The following is an 18,276-nucleotide window of genomic DNA, read 5'->3' on the forward strand; positions in this document are numbered from 1 at the left end:
CAAGTTACAGAGAAGAGTCTCCCTGCCAACCACAGGAACTCCAACAAACCGTACGGAGACGGGTTTTATGAAATTGACAACATACTATACTATGTTTTTTTTTTTTTTTTTACAAAATTGACTTTCTTAAGGAAATTAACATTTTTTCAACGAAATTGACAACATACTATACTGTGTTTTTTTTTTAGGAAATTGACTTTTAACAAAATTGACGACATACCATGCTAGGACTTTTATTTATTTTTTTAAATGAACTTTTGTTTAAACAAAATTGACAAGATTCTGTATTATGACTTTTTGATTAAATTGACGTTTTTTAATGGAATTGACGACATACTATACTATGATGTTTTTGCTGAAGTGATGACAAACTACTGACATTTTCTTGATGAAACTGACAACATTCTATAATATGACTTAGTTTATGAACAAAATTGACGACATAGTATGCTATAGCATATACTATAGCAAATTGACATACTGGACCGTTTGACAAAATATAATGAATAGTTCACTAGAAGAACACAGTGCAGACATTTGTCAAAGTCCTATCTCACAGTGTTCATGAACATGCTGAATAATACGTTTTTTGATTTGGATCTGCTTCAACATGTCACATGTTCTTCTCGGGTCCATTCTCCTTCCACCAAGTACAATGAACTTGGGATGGTATTTCTGCCACGACCCTGACATAATAAATAGTGCTACTGAGATTTTCTCAAGTATTTCTGTGGACCAATCAGAGAGGAGAACGATTGATAAATATTCAAGAGGAAAGACAACATGTCACTCACTTTACTTTAATATTTGAAGGAAAGACTCTGCGTTCTGTGCTCAGCTCTGGTGTTTACATCCTCCAGTAACCAATCATATCACAGAACATTATGACAGACGTCTTCTTCCTAGTGTTCTTTGAAGTTACTTATACACTCGCACACACACACAAACATACACGCGTATATTTTCTCAAACATGTTGGATCCACTGCAGTTCAGGTTCAATTCACTGAGTGTCTGTTTTTAAGGTTCTGAAAAGACCTTCAGTGGCTTCGACAACGAACTCTTGATCCTCCTTTGTTTCTTTGCTTCATTTAAAATCAACAAATTAAACTATATCTCAAACTCAGTGCAGATATTCATTGAGGTGCAACACTACTGCTCCAGTCGCCTTTAAAACCAAAAGTCCTGCAGGTATTCATTAGTATACAACCCGAGCTGCCTCCTTCCTCACCACAGCTGTTCTTCTTTCCTGTGGCTGGGGTTTAATGTCCCTGCACGACGACAAAATTAAAGTGGTTTATGTTTTTCATTTCTTAAAGGGTTCATGATACGTGTAAATGTCTCTAAATGTTCAGGAGGTATGTGAAGATGAAGGTAGTCCAGTCATGGAGGTCACCAGCACTCAGTCCACTGTGGACTCCAGGACAAGTCAAAGAGACTTCAGTAGTCTTTAGAACTCACAGAAACTGTGGGGAACCTTCAGAAACTCCTCATAGATGTTTTCAACCTGTTAAAACTTTAAAAACCTAAAAGAACTATACATACAGTGTATATTAGAAATTCATCAAAACCACCAAAGACACCTGACAGATCATTAGAACAGCTGATAGGAGTTCATATTGGAACAGGATAATGTTCTTCAGAGCCTTCAGATATCTATTGACTCTAACATTTAGAGTTCTATGCAAACTTTTTGACAAATAAAAATGATGTTATATGAACATTCAGGAGTTCACCCTCAGAAAAAGGACCTAACAAACAAGAAACTACTGTCAAGAACTTTTTCAATGTTTTAGACATCTGACAAATACTTTAGACGCATGAACCTGTCAGAACCAGCAGAACTCCCACAAGTCCATACAAACATTTAGAAAATTGACAGGAACTGTCATAAAAACCTACTGGGCCCTCAGGAAACCCATCAGCATGGTCCAGAAGGCTTCAGGATCTTTAGAAACCAATCAAAGTTGTTTGAAACCTGTTAGACCTTTAAATAACTTTATAGAGTCCAGCAGAATATTCATTTATCTACCAAATTGTCAGAAACCTGTCAGCACTGTATCTAACTTTTAGACGTCCGTTGAAACCTTCAAACAAATAACAGAAGAACCCTAACAAGATTATCCAAGCCCTTAAACAAATTACAGGAACCTTTTGGAACCTTAATACCTGTACCAGGACTGTGAAGAAGCCCAGGATCCTTCAGGATCTCAAGAAACCTATCAGACCTGTTTAAAACCTGTTAGTCCTTCATAGTCCAGTAGCATATTCCTTTAGAAACCAATCAAAGTTGTTTTGAAGTAAGTTAAAACTTTAAAGAAGTTAAAATAACAATACAGAGCCCAGCAGAGTTATTAGTAATTATTTCATAATTTATCTGCATTCAGAAATCACAGATTATCAAAAAAAACATAGAGCTATTAGGAGTTCATCCAAAATGTCAGAAACCTGTCAGCACTGTTCCATATCCTGTCAGGAGCCTGTTTAACTTTAGACGTCGTCCAAACCTTCAGACAGATAACAGAAATCACAGAAAACTGTCAGAAAATGCAGAACCCTGTTGGAACCTTTGGAAACCCATCAGAACTGTTCATCAAGAACCTGTTCGAACCTTCCAATACAGTAGAACCTTTAGAAGCCTTTTATGTGGCAGTAGGCCTCCAGCGAGGAGAGGACGATGTACATCAACCACAGACTGAAGAACAGGCAGGTGGTGAGGATCTTGGGGCCTCTGGGGCCGCCGAGCTCCCCGCCGATCTCGGGCCGGCGGCGGTAGATGAGGACACCAAAGCAGATGAAGGCAAAGATGGTGAAGAGCGTAACGGAGAAGGCCAGTGTGCCCGGGTCGACCCTGAACTCCTGGCCCTGGGAGTAGTGGTAGATGGCAGCGATGGACCAGGCCACGCCGATGCCCAGGAAGACGTTGACGGCATTACTCCCTGTCACGTTGCCGATCGAGGCGTCTGCGTACTGGTCCTGAATGGCTGCAACCTTACTGGCAAAGGTGTCTAAGGGGGAAGAGAGTGCAGACATTTCAATATATAGAATGACATTAGCACAGAAAACTGTTCAGATCTCACTGTAAATGTATGTCACAGCTTCGCAGAGAATTGCAAATTTATTCCAAATAACAAACTGCAGCAAGAAGAAAATCCAGTACTTTGTGGCAAAGCCGGTTCCAGTTAATGACTGTCAATATAATTAGTTCAGGGTTTGACACTGTGTTCTTTTGCATCTGAAATAGATTTTTCCCTGTAATTCAAAGTGAGGACAGTTTGTCTCAGACCTGGCACCGACGTGCCCAAAGCCACGAAAACCACAGCAGTGACGGAGTCTTTGAGGCCGATGGTGCAGCCGAAATGTGACGCCAGGTCCCCGATGACGGCCGTCAGCATGCCGATGACAGAGATGGAGACGACAAAGCAGGCCCAGCCGTTCCAGTAGTCGGTGGGAGGGACGAGGGCAAACAGAAGCTTCCAGAAGACGGTGAGGAAGTGCATGACGTAGTCAAAACAGGAGGGCAGCTTGTCCTCGCCACAGTCATCATCATCGTCACCTGAGGACAGGGAAGCCATATTTCATCTTGAAAGACCTTAAACGTTTATTTGTGGGTGAGTTAATTTGCATCAGTCTGAGCTTCTTACCCGAGCTGACCGTGATGGCTTCCACAAACTGCTCCCTCCAGCTGTTGGTGCCAATCACCAGGGCCAGGTTGGTCTTCTTCAGGAGTTTATCCACAGTGCTCTGAGAGACAGCAGGTCAAAGATACAAACATGTCTCATCTCCTCAGATCTTTTTATTTTGAACTCATTTAGACAGAAACTGATCCCACCTTGAACTCGTAGGACTCCTCGATGACAACCTCCAGTCTGACGTGCTCTCCCAACATCGGTCTGCCCATCTCTGCAATCCGCCTCTCCTCCTCCTCCTTCTTGGTCAAAACCTCCTCACCCCCCTCTTCTGAGAGAGAGGGAGGGAGAGCAAGAGAGAGAGAGAGAGAGAGAGAGAGAGAGAGAGAGAGAGAGAGGCTTCAGTGGCAACACAGAGAGAAAATTATGGATGGATAAAGATTGGATGGACTGGTTGGCCAGAAGAATGAGGATGGATAAATGACTAATAGATGGGTGAACAGAAGGATAGTTGGAACAATGAACAGATGGATAGACTGATAAAAGGATTGACAGATGGACGGATCGATGAACAGATTGAAAGACAGATGACAGGATGGATGGATGGATGGATGGATGGATGGATGGACAGACTAATAGATGGATGTAAAAACTGATGGATGATGGATGGATGGATGATGGATGGATGGACGGACAGACCGATGGATGGATGGATGGACAGACTAATAGACGGATGGAAAGACTGATGGATGGATGGATGGATGGATGGATGGATGGATGGATGGATGGATGGATGGATGGATGATGATGGATGGATGGATGGATGGATGGATGGATGGATGGTGGACGGTGGACGTACCTGTGATTTTGAGGACAGCAGAGGGGACAGGGTGGTCTCGTCCCTGGACCTTCCTGTAGACGTCTCTGCCTGAACAGGTGAACAGAAACTGATTCTACTGAAGCAAACACCTCAGAGTCTAAACCAGGGAGACCTGGAAACCTGAGCATCTCAGACAACAACAACAACAACAACAACAACAACAACAACAACGTGCAAGCCATTGGGACAGAATCTGTGGATCAGGTGAAGGGGAAATTAAAACTGAAAGAATATTTCTGGTTTTACTGGTTTCAGTTTGACAGGGGGAAGGTCTGGGGTCTCAGCGTGGAAGTTAGTGTGAGCTGATGGTGAAATTAGCTTCAGTGACATCATCTACAAATAACAGCAACAATGTTTACACAGTGGATGTGTTTGTGGCTGAATAATGTGAGAAATGTTCCTTTAATCAGCTCACAGAATGAAGAGAAGTTAAAGTGTTGCGCATCTGGGACGTGTTGTTGCTTTAAGTGCAGAAACACTTGAAAGACAACTTGTGTCTTACCATACAGCTGTTTGTCTGATAGGAAGCCAGAGAGACAAATGAGACAGAATTACAGGACACATGAGAGACATGAGTTGGTGCTCCACCTACCTGTCCTCACAAATCCACCTGCAGGACAGAGACAGGAGGAGACGTCACAAAGTCATTCATTTAATCAGACAGAGACATGGCTCAGGGACAGACATCAGAACAGAGAGCCAGCCAGAAGGACAGAAAGAGGGGCAGAGGGACAGATATCAGGACAGACAGACAAACAGACAGAGAGACGGACAGACAGACAGACAGACAGACAGACAGACAGCAGGGCAGAGGGACAGACAGACAGACAGAGGGACAGACAGCAGGACAGACAGAGAAGACAGCTTACCGACTTCCTGCAGCAACACGGCTGAAGAGAAACAGACGAGAGGGAAATCAGCAACAGGAGGAGAAGAAAAAAGAGCTCAGATCTTTGATTTGGTTTCTCAAGAATCTACATTTAAAAAGCTGAAAGTGATTTATCGGAGACTCTTTGAGACTCTCTGAGACTCTAAGACTCTGAGAATCTCCGAGACTCTCTGAGTTAAAGCTGTTAATGTGTCCAAACCAAACTGTGTGAGAGGAAAACAGACAGGCAGGCTTAATATGAAGACACAAAATACCTGTCAAGACTACTTCAGCCCTGTTCAGACCGATTCAGACCTGTTCAGACTGGTTCAGACCTGTTCAGACCTCTTAAGACCTTTTCAGACCTGTCCAGACCTGTTCAGACTGGTTCAGACCTGTTCAGACCGGTTCAGATCGGTTCAGACCTGTTCAGACCGGTTCAGACCGGTTCAGACCGGTTTAGACCTGTCCAGACCTGTTCAGACCGTTCAGACCAGGTTCAGACCTGTTCAGACCTGTTCAGACCGGCTCAGACTGATTCAGACCGGTTTAGGCCTGTTCAGACCTGTTCAGACCAGTTCAGACTGGTTCAGACTGGTTCAGACCTGTTCAGACGGTTCAGACCAGTTAAAATCGGTTCAGACCAGGTTCAGACCGGTTCAGACCAGGTTCAGACTGGTTAAGACCAGGTTCAGGCCTGTTCAGACCTACTCAGACCAGTTCAGACCGGTTCAGACCTGTTCAGACTGGTTCAGACCGGTTCAGACCATGTTCAGACTTGTTCAGACCATGTTCAGACTTGCTCAGACCTGTTCGGACTTGTTCAGACCGCTTCAGTCCTGTTCAGACCTGTTCAGACCAGTTAAGACCTGTTCAGACCAGTTCAGAACGGTTCAGACCGGTTCCCAAGGTGGCCACAGAATAGTGGCTGATGGATAAAACAAAATGAAAATTTTCAAGAAAAAGTCACAAATTTAGGGGAAAAAATAACAAAAGAAATAATACATTTACAAGCAAAATAACACATATGGGAAAGAAATCTGAAATGTCTGAGAAAAATGTTTACGAGAACATTCATTCAGGGGAAAAATGTTAAAAATAAAATTAATTTAAAGTAGTAAAAATAAGTAAAAATAAATTTTACAAATTTATTGGAAAAAAATTTTTTGGGGGGAAATGTTCCAAATATACAATAAAAAAATCACAAATTTACGGGAAAAAAGTCAGATATTTACAAGAAAAAAACTCAAATGTTTAAGAAAGTCATGTCTTTCCCTCACAGGTTCTGTCCAACTTGAAGGACATTTGTTCCCATAAAGAAACCAAACCAGAGACACTGAGAGACACTGAGAGAGCTGAGCAGGTCAGCAGACTGACAGCAGCGGCATAGACTGAACTAAAGCAGGTAGAAGGAGGAGAGGTCAAAGGTCGTGGGAGCACCTGTCCATCTGCTGGTGTTGCTGCTGGGCTCCTGCAGCTCTATGTAGAAGCTGGCTTGCTTATTGTACTCCTCTCGGTCAATTATTCTAACGGATACGGACTTCCTGCGGCGAGAGAGTACAGAACAGGGGAGGGGTCAGGGGTCAGGGGACATGCGTTTCACCTCAGGGCCTCACACATCAGCTCAAGCTTTCTGTGGTTTCATAATGAAGAGATTCTCAAGGAGAAGGAGATCAAATTTATCATATTTAAAGATCAAAACTGAAGAAATGTTTTAGAGCTTCCATTTTCTCACATATTGTATATTATTATTTTCAGCTGAATGCAGTTTAAATGTTTTCTGAACTCTTTGAGTGTTTATGTCTCGGCTCCTCACACAGGAAACATCTGCACCGAAAGAAAGAAACTCAAATTATTACTTTGTTTTTTTTCTTATAAATTTGCGAGTCTTTTTCTTATGAATTTTCTGAATTTTTTCCTATAAATTTGTGATTTTTTTTCTTACAAATTTGTGATTTTTTTTCTATAAATTTGTGATTTTTTTCTTATAAATGTTTGACTTTTTGTATATATTTGTGAATTTTTCTCATCATTTGGGAATTTCTTTTTCATATTAACTTGTGAGTATTTTTCTTAGAAATTTGTCAGTCTTTTATTGTAAATTAGACTTGTTTTCTGGTAAACGTGAGTCTTTTCTCAGGACCCTGAGGTGAGTTTGAGTTCACAGGGGTCAGAGGTCATTAGTGGCGGAGGGGGTGGGGTTAGAGCAGCGAGGCGGCCCCCACCTTTCCTCTCACTCATCTCCAGCAGCCGAGGCTCGCCCATCTCCAGGAAGAAGTTCTTGTTTTTCTCATATTCTTCATCATCAATAATATTGATCTGAATAGTTTTACTGAAACACAAAGAAACAGACAGAAAGTTTGCACCAGGAAGAGAAGAAGAAGAAAGTGTGAGGCGTGATAAGGAAAGAGACGCGGTGAAACATTCAGCAGAATTATTATCATGATTATTATTATTATTAGTAGTAGTAGTAGTAGTAACATCATTATTGTTATTATTATTATTTTTATTATTATAATAATAATAATTATTATTATTATCAGACAGAAAATAATCTGATTCATAAAGTGGAACAAAGAGGACGAACTGTTTCAGTCTGAGGTCACAGTGACACACTTACTGCAGCCTGCAGGGTGTGTGTGTGTGTGTGTGTGTGTGTGTGTGTGTGTGTGTGTGTGTGTGTGCCAGCAGCATAGAAACAGAAGCTTCATGTTTATTTCATGTGAGCAGATTGACTCTCAGGACTCGTTCTCGTGTTCTCAGGAAGATTTAAGAATCCATTTAACATCTAATAACCTGCTGAATGATCATATAATAATAATAAGGATTAAATATAACATAAATAACATCTAAATAAATAATTATTATAACTTAAAAAAAAGAATAATTATAACTCTGACAAAATATAATAATAATAACAAGAAGAAGAAGAAGAACAACAATAATAATAATAATAATATATCCTGATGGAAAATAAAATAAAAGTTCTATTATATAAGATTGAGTTGTTATACAGCAGAGAACTTCATTTGATCTTTTAATGTCTCATGAATCTAATAAATGTTTCAATGTAATAAATAGCTAATGTTGTTTATGTTCTTGTTCTGATTAATTTCATAATAAAGAAACAAAATGACGTCAAAACTGTAAGTGAAAAGCTTCCTGAGCTTCACCGGACTCCTTTGATTTGATGTTGATATCTAATTTTCTCTTTAGTTCTACAGTGTCAGGCCTCAGGGCGGAGCCTGGCGGCGGCGTGCTGCCTGGGGACGCCAAGAGACGAAGAACAGATCACCTACTGGACACTAGTCGACCATATAAGGAAGAGAGCGACATGATGTTTATCAACAGACACTGAAGCAGCAGACACACACACACACACACACACACACACACACACACACACACACAGACACACAGACAGACACACACACACACACACACACACACACACACAATAAAGTGTCAACAAGGATTTAAATGTCACACACTCATCACACACCCCACAAACAGACAAACATTTTGTGTGATCCATGAACAGACTCTAACTTTTCTCTCAGGTTAAATTTGTGCTCCATCAGCACTTCTCTAAGGTTAGGGCCAAACAGTTTCTGGTTAGGCTCTAAAAGACAGTTTAAAGAGGAAATAAATTATGTAAATGCTGGAAGTGAAGTTGTAAGGAGGACGACGTGACTACTGGAAGTGACATAGTTCAGTGAAAACATGAAACAGGAAGTTAAGAGATGTTTGAATCACATGCTGCACTTTGGTGTCACATGGGAAACCAACACTGCTCTGCTGGGAGACAGTTAAGCGATTTTATTGGTTATTGTGTGTCTTGGCTGGTAATTTTGTATCTTTTATTTTGCTAACTTTACATCTTTTTGGGTGATTTTATGGTAATATTGTGGACTTTTTTTTGTAATTTTGTGTCTTTTTGGCAATTTTATTTTTTTTGGGCAATTTTACGTCTTTTGGGGGTATTTCTTTGGCTTTTTTGTTGTAATTTTGTAGACTTTTTCAGTAATTTTGTCCTTTTTGGTCATTTTGTGTCTTTTATTTTGGTAAGTTTACATCTTTTTTTGTGTATTTTTGTGTCCTTTTGGTGATTTTATGTCTTTTACGTCTCCTTGTGAAAGTCCCTGTTTGTTTGTGCTTTATACTCTGAATCTCTGCAGCCTCTCGAGGGTGTCACTAACTCCAGTCGGAGATGTGAAGGAGATCAGAAGCAGCAGGTGGATTCTGTCTGTCACTGTAGCAGACTGAAGAGATGCTGCTGCTGTCACATGATTAAAGAGCTGTTTGTCAGATTTATATCAACATTAAATCTAAAGACCAGTAAAAGCAGCTCATGGTTTTGTTCTTTTTATGAGGTTATTTTGTGTCTTCATTAAGAAATCAATCAGAACACTTATAAGAATAATATAATATTTAATTACAAATAAAGTATTTGAATAGATTTGCATTACTACTTTTCTTTTTCTTTATTGTGGGAATAGATTTTTCTTCATCAAGATTATATTTCTTAATCAAGATATATATGATATATTATATATATATATATATATGTTCATAATAATAAATAAATAATTGAAGTTTTGCCCTGGCTAAAAGTTATATAGCATCATAAAACTCAATATAAAAGTAAACAACTAAAAAACTGAAAATATATATAGTTTCTTTAAAGTTAAGAAAACATAAATATGGTTTGATTTAAAGTGGGCTAACAGATGTTTATATATAGAAAGTGTAAAACAGTAGTGATGCTAATCGCCAGTAACTGTTAGCATTAGCATAACAGTCATTAGCTTTGTTTGAGTTCTGGTAGCTCTGTTAGCTCTATTAGCTCTGAAGCTCTGTTAGCTCTGTTATTTCTGCATCTCTGTTAGCTCTGTTAGCTCTGCAGCCCTGTTAACTTTAATAGCTCTGTTAGCTGTATTAGCTATGCAGCTCTGTTAGCTTAAATTGGCTCTGGACTTGTTGCTCAGCTGATTTATTTGCCTAAAGGGACAGATTTTTTTTACTTTTTAAATTTAATGTGCAATATTCTCTGTGCAATGGTCACTATCCAACTGCTGACTCTGTCTACATTGTATACAATGTTCCTACATTTTTAATTATTTATTTTTGTTTAAATTGTTAATACTTTTTAAAATATATTTTACTTGTTTATTTGCCAGTTCCTTGTTTATATTTCTAGTTCATACTGCTGTTTACTATTTATTGTTATTTTGCTGCTGTAATTTCCCTGTTGTGGGACGAATAAAGGAAATCTTAATCTTAATCTTTAGTGACTGTAGAACAGGAGCTGCTTCACTCTCCTCTCCTCTTCCTGCTGAATGTTCCTGATCTGTGAGAACTGATAAACTAGCACCTGCCTTTTATTTGATTGCTTGTTGAACCATGAAACGACCGTGACATCAGGGTATCCGCAGGTCTTAAAAAGTTATAAAACGTCAAAAATCCAATAATTTGAATTTAAACCCTTAAATTTCTGTAATGTCTTAAATTACTAAAATTTTGAAGAGCTTACTACTTTTATTTAGAAACAAATGCATAAACTTCAGTCTCGCTTTTAAATAATTTTAGATGATTTTTGAGGCTGTAACATAACTACAAAACATTCATCTGCTCAAATAAATAAATAAACATGGAAATATTGTTACTATTTTTACTACATTCAGGACATCTGTGGGCACTTGGCAATGTTTTACATATAAATTCTATTTATTCACATTTTAGAAAAATAGTTTATCAGAGAAATGTTTTCAGATTTCTGTCATTCTAACTGTGTTATTGTTTGAGTTGTTCAGGTTCCACAGAGCTGCAGGACTTTTACATGTTGCTGTGAAACCCAGACTGCAGCAGCTTGTTGGTTTATCGGTGGATATGAATGATATTGAGCCTGAATAAACCAGGGCTCTCTCTATATAAGGCTCTCCTCACCGTCCTCATTAATAAACGGAAACAAGAACGAGTGTGCCACCTCTCCTTGCTCAGCCCGCCTGTTTATACTCTGGAAATAAACGTGTTGTCATCACGTCCCGCTGCCCAAAGACTGGAAACAGTCCTGCAGCCACTATGTGAGGCATGTAAACCTGTAGCCAGTCAGGTGACTGGGGGGAGTCGGAGCCACTGTAGGACCATGACTGACCAGGACTGATCAGGGCTGACTGACCAGGACTCATTGACTGATCAGGACTGACTGACTGATCAGGACTGACTGATTGATCAGGACTGACTGACTGATCAGGACTGACTAGGACTGACTGATCAGGACTGACCAGGACTGATTGATCAGGACGGACTCACTGACTGATCAGGACTGACTGATCAGGACTGACCAGGACTGATTGATCAGGACGGACTCACTGACTGACTCACTGACTGATCAGTACTGACCAGGACTGATTGATCAGGACGGACTCACTGACTGATTAGGACTTACTGATCAGGACTGACCAGGACTGATTGATCAGGACTGACTCACTGACTGATCAGGACTGGCTGATCAGGTCTGGTCAGGTCTGACTGTCACACAGCTGCTGGTCTAAAGAACAGAGACTCCTGAAACCACAAATATGATCATTTTATGGTGAACTGGAATAGCATGGTCAGGGTTGGGAAAAGATCAGAGATCATGTTAAAATAAATCAGATTTTTTAGGGTGTAATGATAATAAGGTATAGATCAATATATCGATCAATCCATGCACATCGCCGTCTTTAACAAACCCTTTTATTTTGACAGTCTGCCTGCGTGTGTGTGTGACGAGTTTGGCTGCGAGCACCAGGCTGACAGTGATGAGGAGTACTTTCAATGGTAGATCAACAGTGTGGAATGATTTGGTTTTGGACAATGCGCTTATTGCAAAAAGTGCCGCTACAAGATCAGATATTCAGAAACACGACCTACTCCTCTGCGTTCATAGCTGAAAGATCATCACAGACTCTTTTGGTTTTAAAAACCATAAAGCACATTTGCGCTTTATAGTGAAAAGAGGGTCGTTTTTTTGTTCTTTGTATTAAAGAAGAATGGATTGTTTTTCATTTAAATATGTGGAAGAGCTCAGAAACAAAAGAGTCAGATCATATTTTAGTTATTTTTAGTTGATATAAATGTAACAGAGAGAAAAGATCAAAGTAAGTTCAATGAATATGTTTGTTATGGACGTAAGTGAAACATATAAAGTTGCTGTAAGATCAAACCAGTCCGGATTCAAACATCTCTTAACTCCCTGCATCAGGTTTTTACTGAACTATGTATCATCATGTAACATCGTCCTCCTAACTATTTCACTTCTTGCATTTACATCATTTATTTCCTCTTTAAACTGTCTTTTAGAGCCTAAACAGGAACTGTTTGGCCCTAACCTTAGAACCTAAGTTCTGACGGAGCACAAATTCAACCAAACCAAAGCTTTTTGTTCCAGCAGTGAACCTTACCATGTCCTGAGACTCTCATAGGAGTTTGTGGGAGCTGTTATTGATAGTTATTGATAAACGTATTGTTTTATTGATTGTTTTATAGTGTCACTGTATGCAAACTGGGCCTCACAGACAGGCAGAGAGACAGACAGACAGACAGACAGAGATACAGACAGGTGTATCAGGGGAGAAATCATCTGTTCCGAGATCATTGATGATGAAGAACTGAATTTTTCTCTAAACGTCACAAACCGATCATCAAGCAGAAATTATTCTCTTCACATTGTAGAAAATGTTTTTTGTTGAGTTTTATTTTCTGTGTTTTGACATGAATAAAGACTCCAATCCCCAGAATGCTCTGCAGAGAAACCAGGTAAAGTTATTTATGATTCAACAGATTTTTACTCACAAGATCTCGTCGTTCTCAAACTCCAGGACACCGTGTGTGTCCTCAAAGTCCTCACCACCTCCTTTCGCCGTCCCCTCCGTGGTTTTGTACGGCACCACCACGACGCCGCGAGCTCCCGACGTGCGCATCACCTTTACCTCCATCATCCCGATACTCTCGCTCACGGTCACAATAGGCTCCTCAAACGTGAAGATCCCTGCGTGGTCGTCGTCGAAGATGGTGACGGTGGCGGTACACGGCAGGCCCAGGCTGGCGAGGGCATCCTCGTGGTTCTCCTCACGCTCCTGTGATACGACCTTCACGTTGCTGAGGTGAACCAGAAAATGCTCGTCTTCCTCGAAGATGTCGTCGTCGATTATGGCGATGCGGATTTCCTTCTCGGTCTCGCCGGGTTTGAACACGACCGTTCCTTCGGTGAACTGGTAATCAGAGCCGGCGTTTGCAGTGCCGTCCTCGGTCCGGTAATCCACGGACACCGTGCTGGTCAGGTCTCCGCCGCGCCGCACCACGTTCAGCGCCACGCTTCCGCAGTTCTCCAGACACTGGTAGGTTCCCGGGTCGAAGAACAGCTTGGAGGAGAAGTCGTTCATGGAAACCTCGGAGCAGATATCGTGCTGGTTGGCCCTCTTGGCTTGGTCGGCGGCGTGCTTCTTCAGGATGTTTCCCGCTCCCGTCATGATCCGGGTTGCCTGGCAGCGGTAGAAAGCGCGACTCTTCTGTTGCTGGGTCAGAACTTGGTAATTGGCGAGCTCCATCAGCTGCTCAGTATCCTTCTCGGGATGTTTCTGTTTCAGCTCCTTCAGGATCCGGGCCACCTCTCTGCGGGACTCCTCCTCGCTTGGCTCCTGAAAGTCAAATGCCGCCTCCTCGCCATGCGAGTTGAGCATTTTCCCGTCCATCTCGATGTCGACTTTGGAGGGAAGCTCCGGCTCGCCCTCCGTTTCGATGATCATTCCCTTCTGCTTCCCTGCTCGGTAGCGTTTGTACATGTACTTGTAGAAAAGAAGTCTGCGGTCAGCCACGTAAGCAAACCCAACACAAAGGGGGAAGAAAAAGAGCGTGAGCAGCCCCTCCCAGATCTGCACGACGCCGGGAGAGAAGACGGCGAGGATCAGGTACAGCCAGGTGTACGCAAACACGCTCCAGAGGGCAGTGACGAAGAACACCCGGAGGTGCTTCACCTTTCTGGTCTCTCCTTCAGGAATGACGGACACGCAGAGGCCGATGATGACGAACATGTTGAAGGCGGCGCTGCCTACAATGGTGTTAGGGCCCAGCTCGCCGGCGTCAAAATTGTGGCCGCAGACCTCCACGACTGACAGCAGGATCTCCGGCGCCGAGGAGCCAAGTGCCATCAGGGTCAGGTTGGACACCGTCTCGTTCCAGACACGCACCGTCGTGGTGATCTTCTCGCCGTTGGGTTTCTTGATGGTGATCTGCCTCACTTGGGAGGTGATGACCTCGATGGACGACATGAAGCGGTCGGCGATGATGGAGACGCCCAGGAACATGTACGCCAGCCCCACAAAGTAAACGGTGGCTCTGGCGAGGCGGTCGGTGAATGCCGGGTTCTCTGGCTTCCATATCGGCAGGATGACGCCCTTAATGCAGACGGAGGTGCCGCCGCACTTGGTGTGATTGCTGAGTGAGTTGTTGGACTGGAGGGTCAACCCTGCACCGCCCGCTGCCGAACACCGGAGCTCCGAGAGGACGAGGGTCAGCAGGAACAGCAGCTGATCGGTGGAGAAGAGTGGCGAGGTCCCGGCTCGGCTCATGGCGACACTCGACCTGAAACCTGATGACACAGAAGGAGACTTTACTTTCTGTGGACCCACCACCCGAGACTCAGACTGTCCCCCCTCCAGCATCAGGACCAAAACCTCCTGACAACACCAGCTGTTTCCCTCATTTAAAGACGTATTGTTTCTGTTTCTAGTTCATATATCTTTTTAAATATTGTTTTTTTATTCACATTTATATTTTATTATAATTTTAACTTCAGTTTGTTTTCACAGACTTTAAAACTCTCCAATTGACTGTCCTGTCACTCAGATCAGAGCAACCAATAGAGACAAGTTTAGTCATCATAGCCCCGCCCACCAGATTCAGCTCAACAGCAAACAAACTTTGTCATTGTAAAAAAACAACAACATGGATTTGCAAATTATTTTTTTTCACAAAAGAAAGTTTACATTTTTTTTGTATTTGCAAAACTTCTGGATTTACAAATAACAAAAGGATTTGCAAACATTATTTAAAAATTATTATTTAAAACATACTTTTACATTCCAAACTAAACTACCTGCTTTACAACAAAAACCCTGTAGATTGCAGTAAAATTCAGCATATATATATGTATATATATATATATATATATATATATATATATATATATACATATATATATAGTACTTTGTATGTGAATCAAAAACTTCTGCAGATCCAGAACAGCAAACACACGCACACACACGCGCGCACACACACACACACACACACACACACACACACACACGCACACGCACACGCACACACACACACACACACACACACACACACACACACAGTGTAAATTAATTTATTATTTTATTAAACTGAAAATGTATTTCTGGTAATGAATTGTGTTTGTGAAATACAGTAATTAACATATCAGCACTGAGCAATAAACTGTTTAGGTAAATAAACAAACTTTTAATTAATTGATCATTAATTTAAAATATAAATCACATTTTCATGGTTCCAACTGTTTATCAAAACATATGATCAGTTTGAGAAATCCCTTTGGACTATTTGGATTCATTTTGTTTAATGATAACAATAATAATAATAATAATAATAATAATAATAATAATAATAATAACAATAAGCTGTAGACTCCAGGCTGCAGTCAGAGATGTTTAATGCTGCAGCAGGTTCTGCTGGCGGTCGTTGGCTCCATATTTGGGTCGGAACTGATCTCTGAATCACTCACTGATTAGGCTATTAATACAGTTATTAAAACAATTTATTTTAGTCATTTTCATTTCTGTGCTACTAGATACTTTATTTTCAAACAAAACTAGATCTTTCCTTTTAAGCTGCCACATTTCCTGACACGAAACAGTTTCTATATTTAAACAGACTCTGAGAAACTTGAACATCTCTGAGTTCAGATAAAGAAGCAGAAACTTACCGTAACTCAGACACTATGAAAGTCTTCTATGAAAATCTGCAGAAAAACCTGAGAAGGGTTTTCATGTTTGAGCAGAAACAGTTTGAATAAAACAAAATGTCTCCGACTGTCAGACGAGACAAACTGAGACACTGAGACCTCCAGCCTGAGCTCACAGAGAGCTGCACCTCCTGCTGCTCCTCCTCCTGCTGCTGCTGCTCCTCCTCCTCTTCCTCATGCTCTCTCTCCATCTCTCTCCCTCTCTCTCTCTCTCTCTCTCTCTCTCTCTCTCTCTCTCTCTCTCTCTCAGTAACTGAATATCTGAAATATTTTAAAGGACAGATTGTTTAGAGTCCATTCAAAACATAGATAATAAGAGCATTATGGTAATAAAATTGTATTATAAAGTAATATTTTTTTCAATAATCTACAGTTTTTTTTGTTATTCTGCTTTGGAATGTAAATAGTAAAAGTATGTTTTTAAATCATAATTTAAAAAAAAATGTTGCAAATACTTTTTTTGGTGGGTCATTTTTTGCAAATCTAAGTTTTATTTTGTTTTGATTTTACAAATCCAAAAGTTAACTGTCTTTGAGATTGAAAAAAAAAATTGGCAAAACCATTTAATTTTTTATGACAAAAGTTAGTTTGCTGTTGAGCTGAATCTGGTGGGCGGGACCTACACTGACAAACTCGTCTCTATTGGTTGGTCTGATCTGAGTGACGGGACAGTCAACAGGAGTTTTATGGTTTAATCGCAAACTGATTTAACTTGCAATAAAACTGAAGGTCGAGGAGGCTGTGAGCCGGCAGCATCGCTGTGTCCGATAACGCCTCTAAATTTACCAGAAACAGACGCTGCTGCTGCTTATCTGGGCCCCGCCGACTTCACCATACAAGGCCTCACGGGGCCCGGGGCCTCCTGCTCCTCTTCTGCTCCTCAGCCACATAGGGAGATAACGGAGAGCAGCTAACGGCGGCAGGGTGACACCGACAGGACACAACACACAGGAATGCTGCACACACACACACACACACACACACACACACACACAGAGCTGTGAGTTTCCACTCAGAGAGGTGACCTGATACCTGCAGACCCACCAGGTCCAAGTCCCTCAAAGGTCATGTATGTCAGAGAACCTGTCCTCCATCCATCCATCCATCCATCCATCCATCCATCATGGGCAAAGAGTATTTGCTTGTTTCTATGTTTTATTATTATTATTTTCTCCGTTTTTATGTGAAGCATGTTGTGTTACATTTTTTGTATGAAAAGTGATAAACAAAATAAAGTCTGATTAATTGATTGCTCCATCCATCCACCATCCATCATTTAACCATCATCCATCCATCATCCATCCATTTTATTGAATTTTCAGTTTTGAACCATGAAAACACATTTTACTCATTGTAATCATCATTGTAATGTTAAAAAGTCATCTCAGCAAGACAATAAGAACTTTTTTTACTTGCAAAATAAGTATTTTATTATTATTACTATTATTATTATGTATTATTAAATCACATTTTCTTCATATTTATAAGCTCAACTTTGATGAAACATCATGACTTTTCTGGACCCCAGGAAGACTAGCTGTCATCTTGGGGTCAGCTAATGGGGATCCTTTTAAATAAACAAATAAACTTAAAAATATCCTGATGTTTTCTACACTTTTCTACACTTACCTGGTAATCTTGTGTCTTAGTGTGAATATTTTCTGTCTGAAAAGTCATTCAGTTTAGAGACTGGGGCAGATAATAATAATAATAATAATAATAATAATAATAATAATAATAAAAGTTATAGTAATAAAAATGTTGTCTATTTCATCTTAAACTTTAGTTTTAGTTTGTTTTTCCTTTTGTGGCAAATGAATTGCACTAAATGTGTGAGTGTTGGGAGGTGGAGAGAC

The 18,276-nt window shown here is 40.7% G+C and overlaps 1 protein-coding gene across 17 annotated transcripts; it reads right to left on the reverse strand.

The window, feature by feature from the left end:
- Nucleotides 1-784: 784 nt before the first annotated feature.
- On the reverse strand, nucleotides 785-15,048 carry slc8a1a (solute carrier family 8 member 1a). 17 transcript variants are annotated; one of them, XM_059330394.1, is made up of 10 exons: nucleotides 13,213-14,770; nucleotides 7,602-7,708; nucleotides 5,378-5,398; nucleotides 5,101-5,118; nucleotides 5,011-5,025; nucleotides 4,488-4,556; nucleotides 3,832-3,959; nucleotides 3,644-3,743; nucleotides 3,286-3,555; nucleotides 785-3,007 (listed from the first exon to the last, which is right to left on the reverse strand). In XM_059330394.1, the coding sequence occupies exons 1-10, from the start codon at nucleotides 14,721-14,723 to the stop codon at nucleotides 2,631-2,633; spliced, it is 2,616 nt and encodes an 871-aa protein (XP_059186377.1). In that variant the 5' UTR covers nucleotides 14,724-14,770; the 3' UTR covers nucleotides 785-2,630. The 17 variants fall into 17 exon arrangements, with proteins under 17 accessions (XP_059186377.1, XP_059186376.1, XP_059186375.1 ...); XM_059330393.1 differs by lacking the exons at nucleotides 5,011-5,025; nucleotides 7,602-7,708 and adding an exon at nucleotides 6,817-6,920 and having other exon boundaries at nucleotides 13,213-15,048; XM_059330392.1 differs by lacking the exon at nucleotides 5,011-5,025 and having other exon boundaries at nucleotides 13,213-15,048.
- Between the last annotated feature and the right edge of the window lie 3,228 nt (nucleotides 15,049-18,276).

Source organism: Centropristis striata, chromosome 1 (assembly GCF_030273125.1).
Source record: "Centropristis striata isolate RG_2023a ecotype Rhode Island chromosome 1, C.striata_1.0, whole genome shotgun sequence".
Classification (NCBI taxonomy): Eukaryota; Metazoa; Chordata; class Actinopteri; order Perciformes; family Serranidae; genus Centropristis; species Centropristis striata.

Coding starts and splice junctions, on each gene's coding strand:
- slc8a1a (XM_059330392.1), bottom strand. CDS start 14,987: ATGAGCCGAGCCGGGACCTCGCCACTCTTCTCCACCGATCAGCTGCTG. Junction 5,399..7,601: donor GGAGATGAGTGAGAGGAAAG/GTGGGGGCCGCC, acceptor GTTTCTCTTCAG/CCGTGTTGCTGCAGGAAGTC. Junction 3,744..3,831: donor AGGAGTCCTACGAGTTCAAG/GTGGGATCAGTT, acceptor GCTGTCTCTCAG/AGCACTGTGGATAAACTCCT.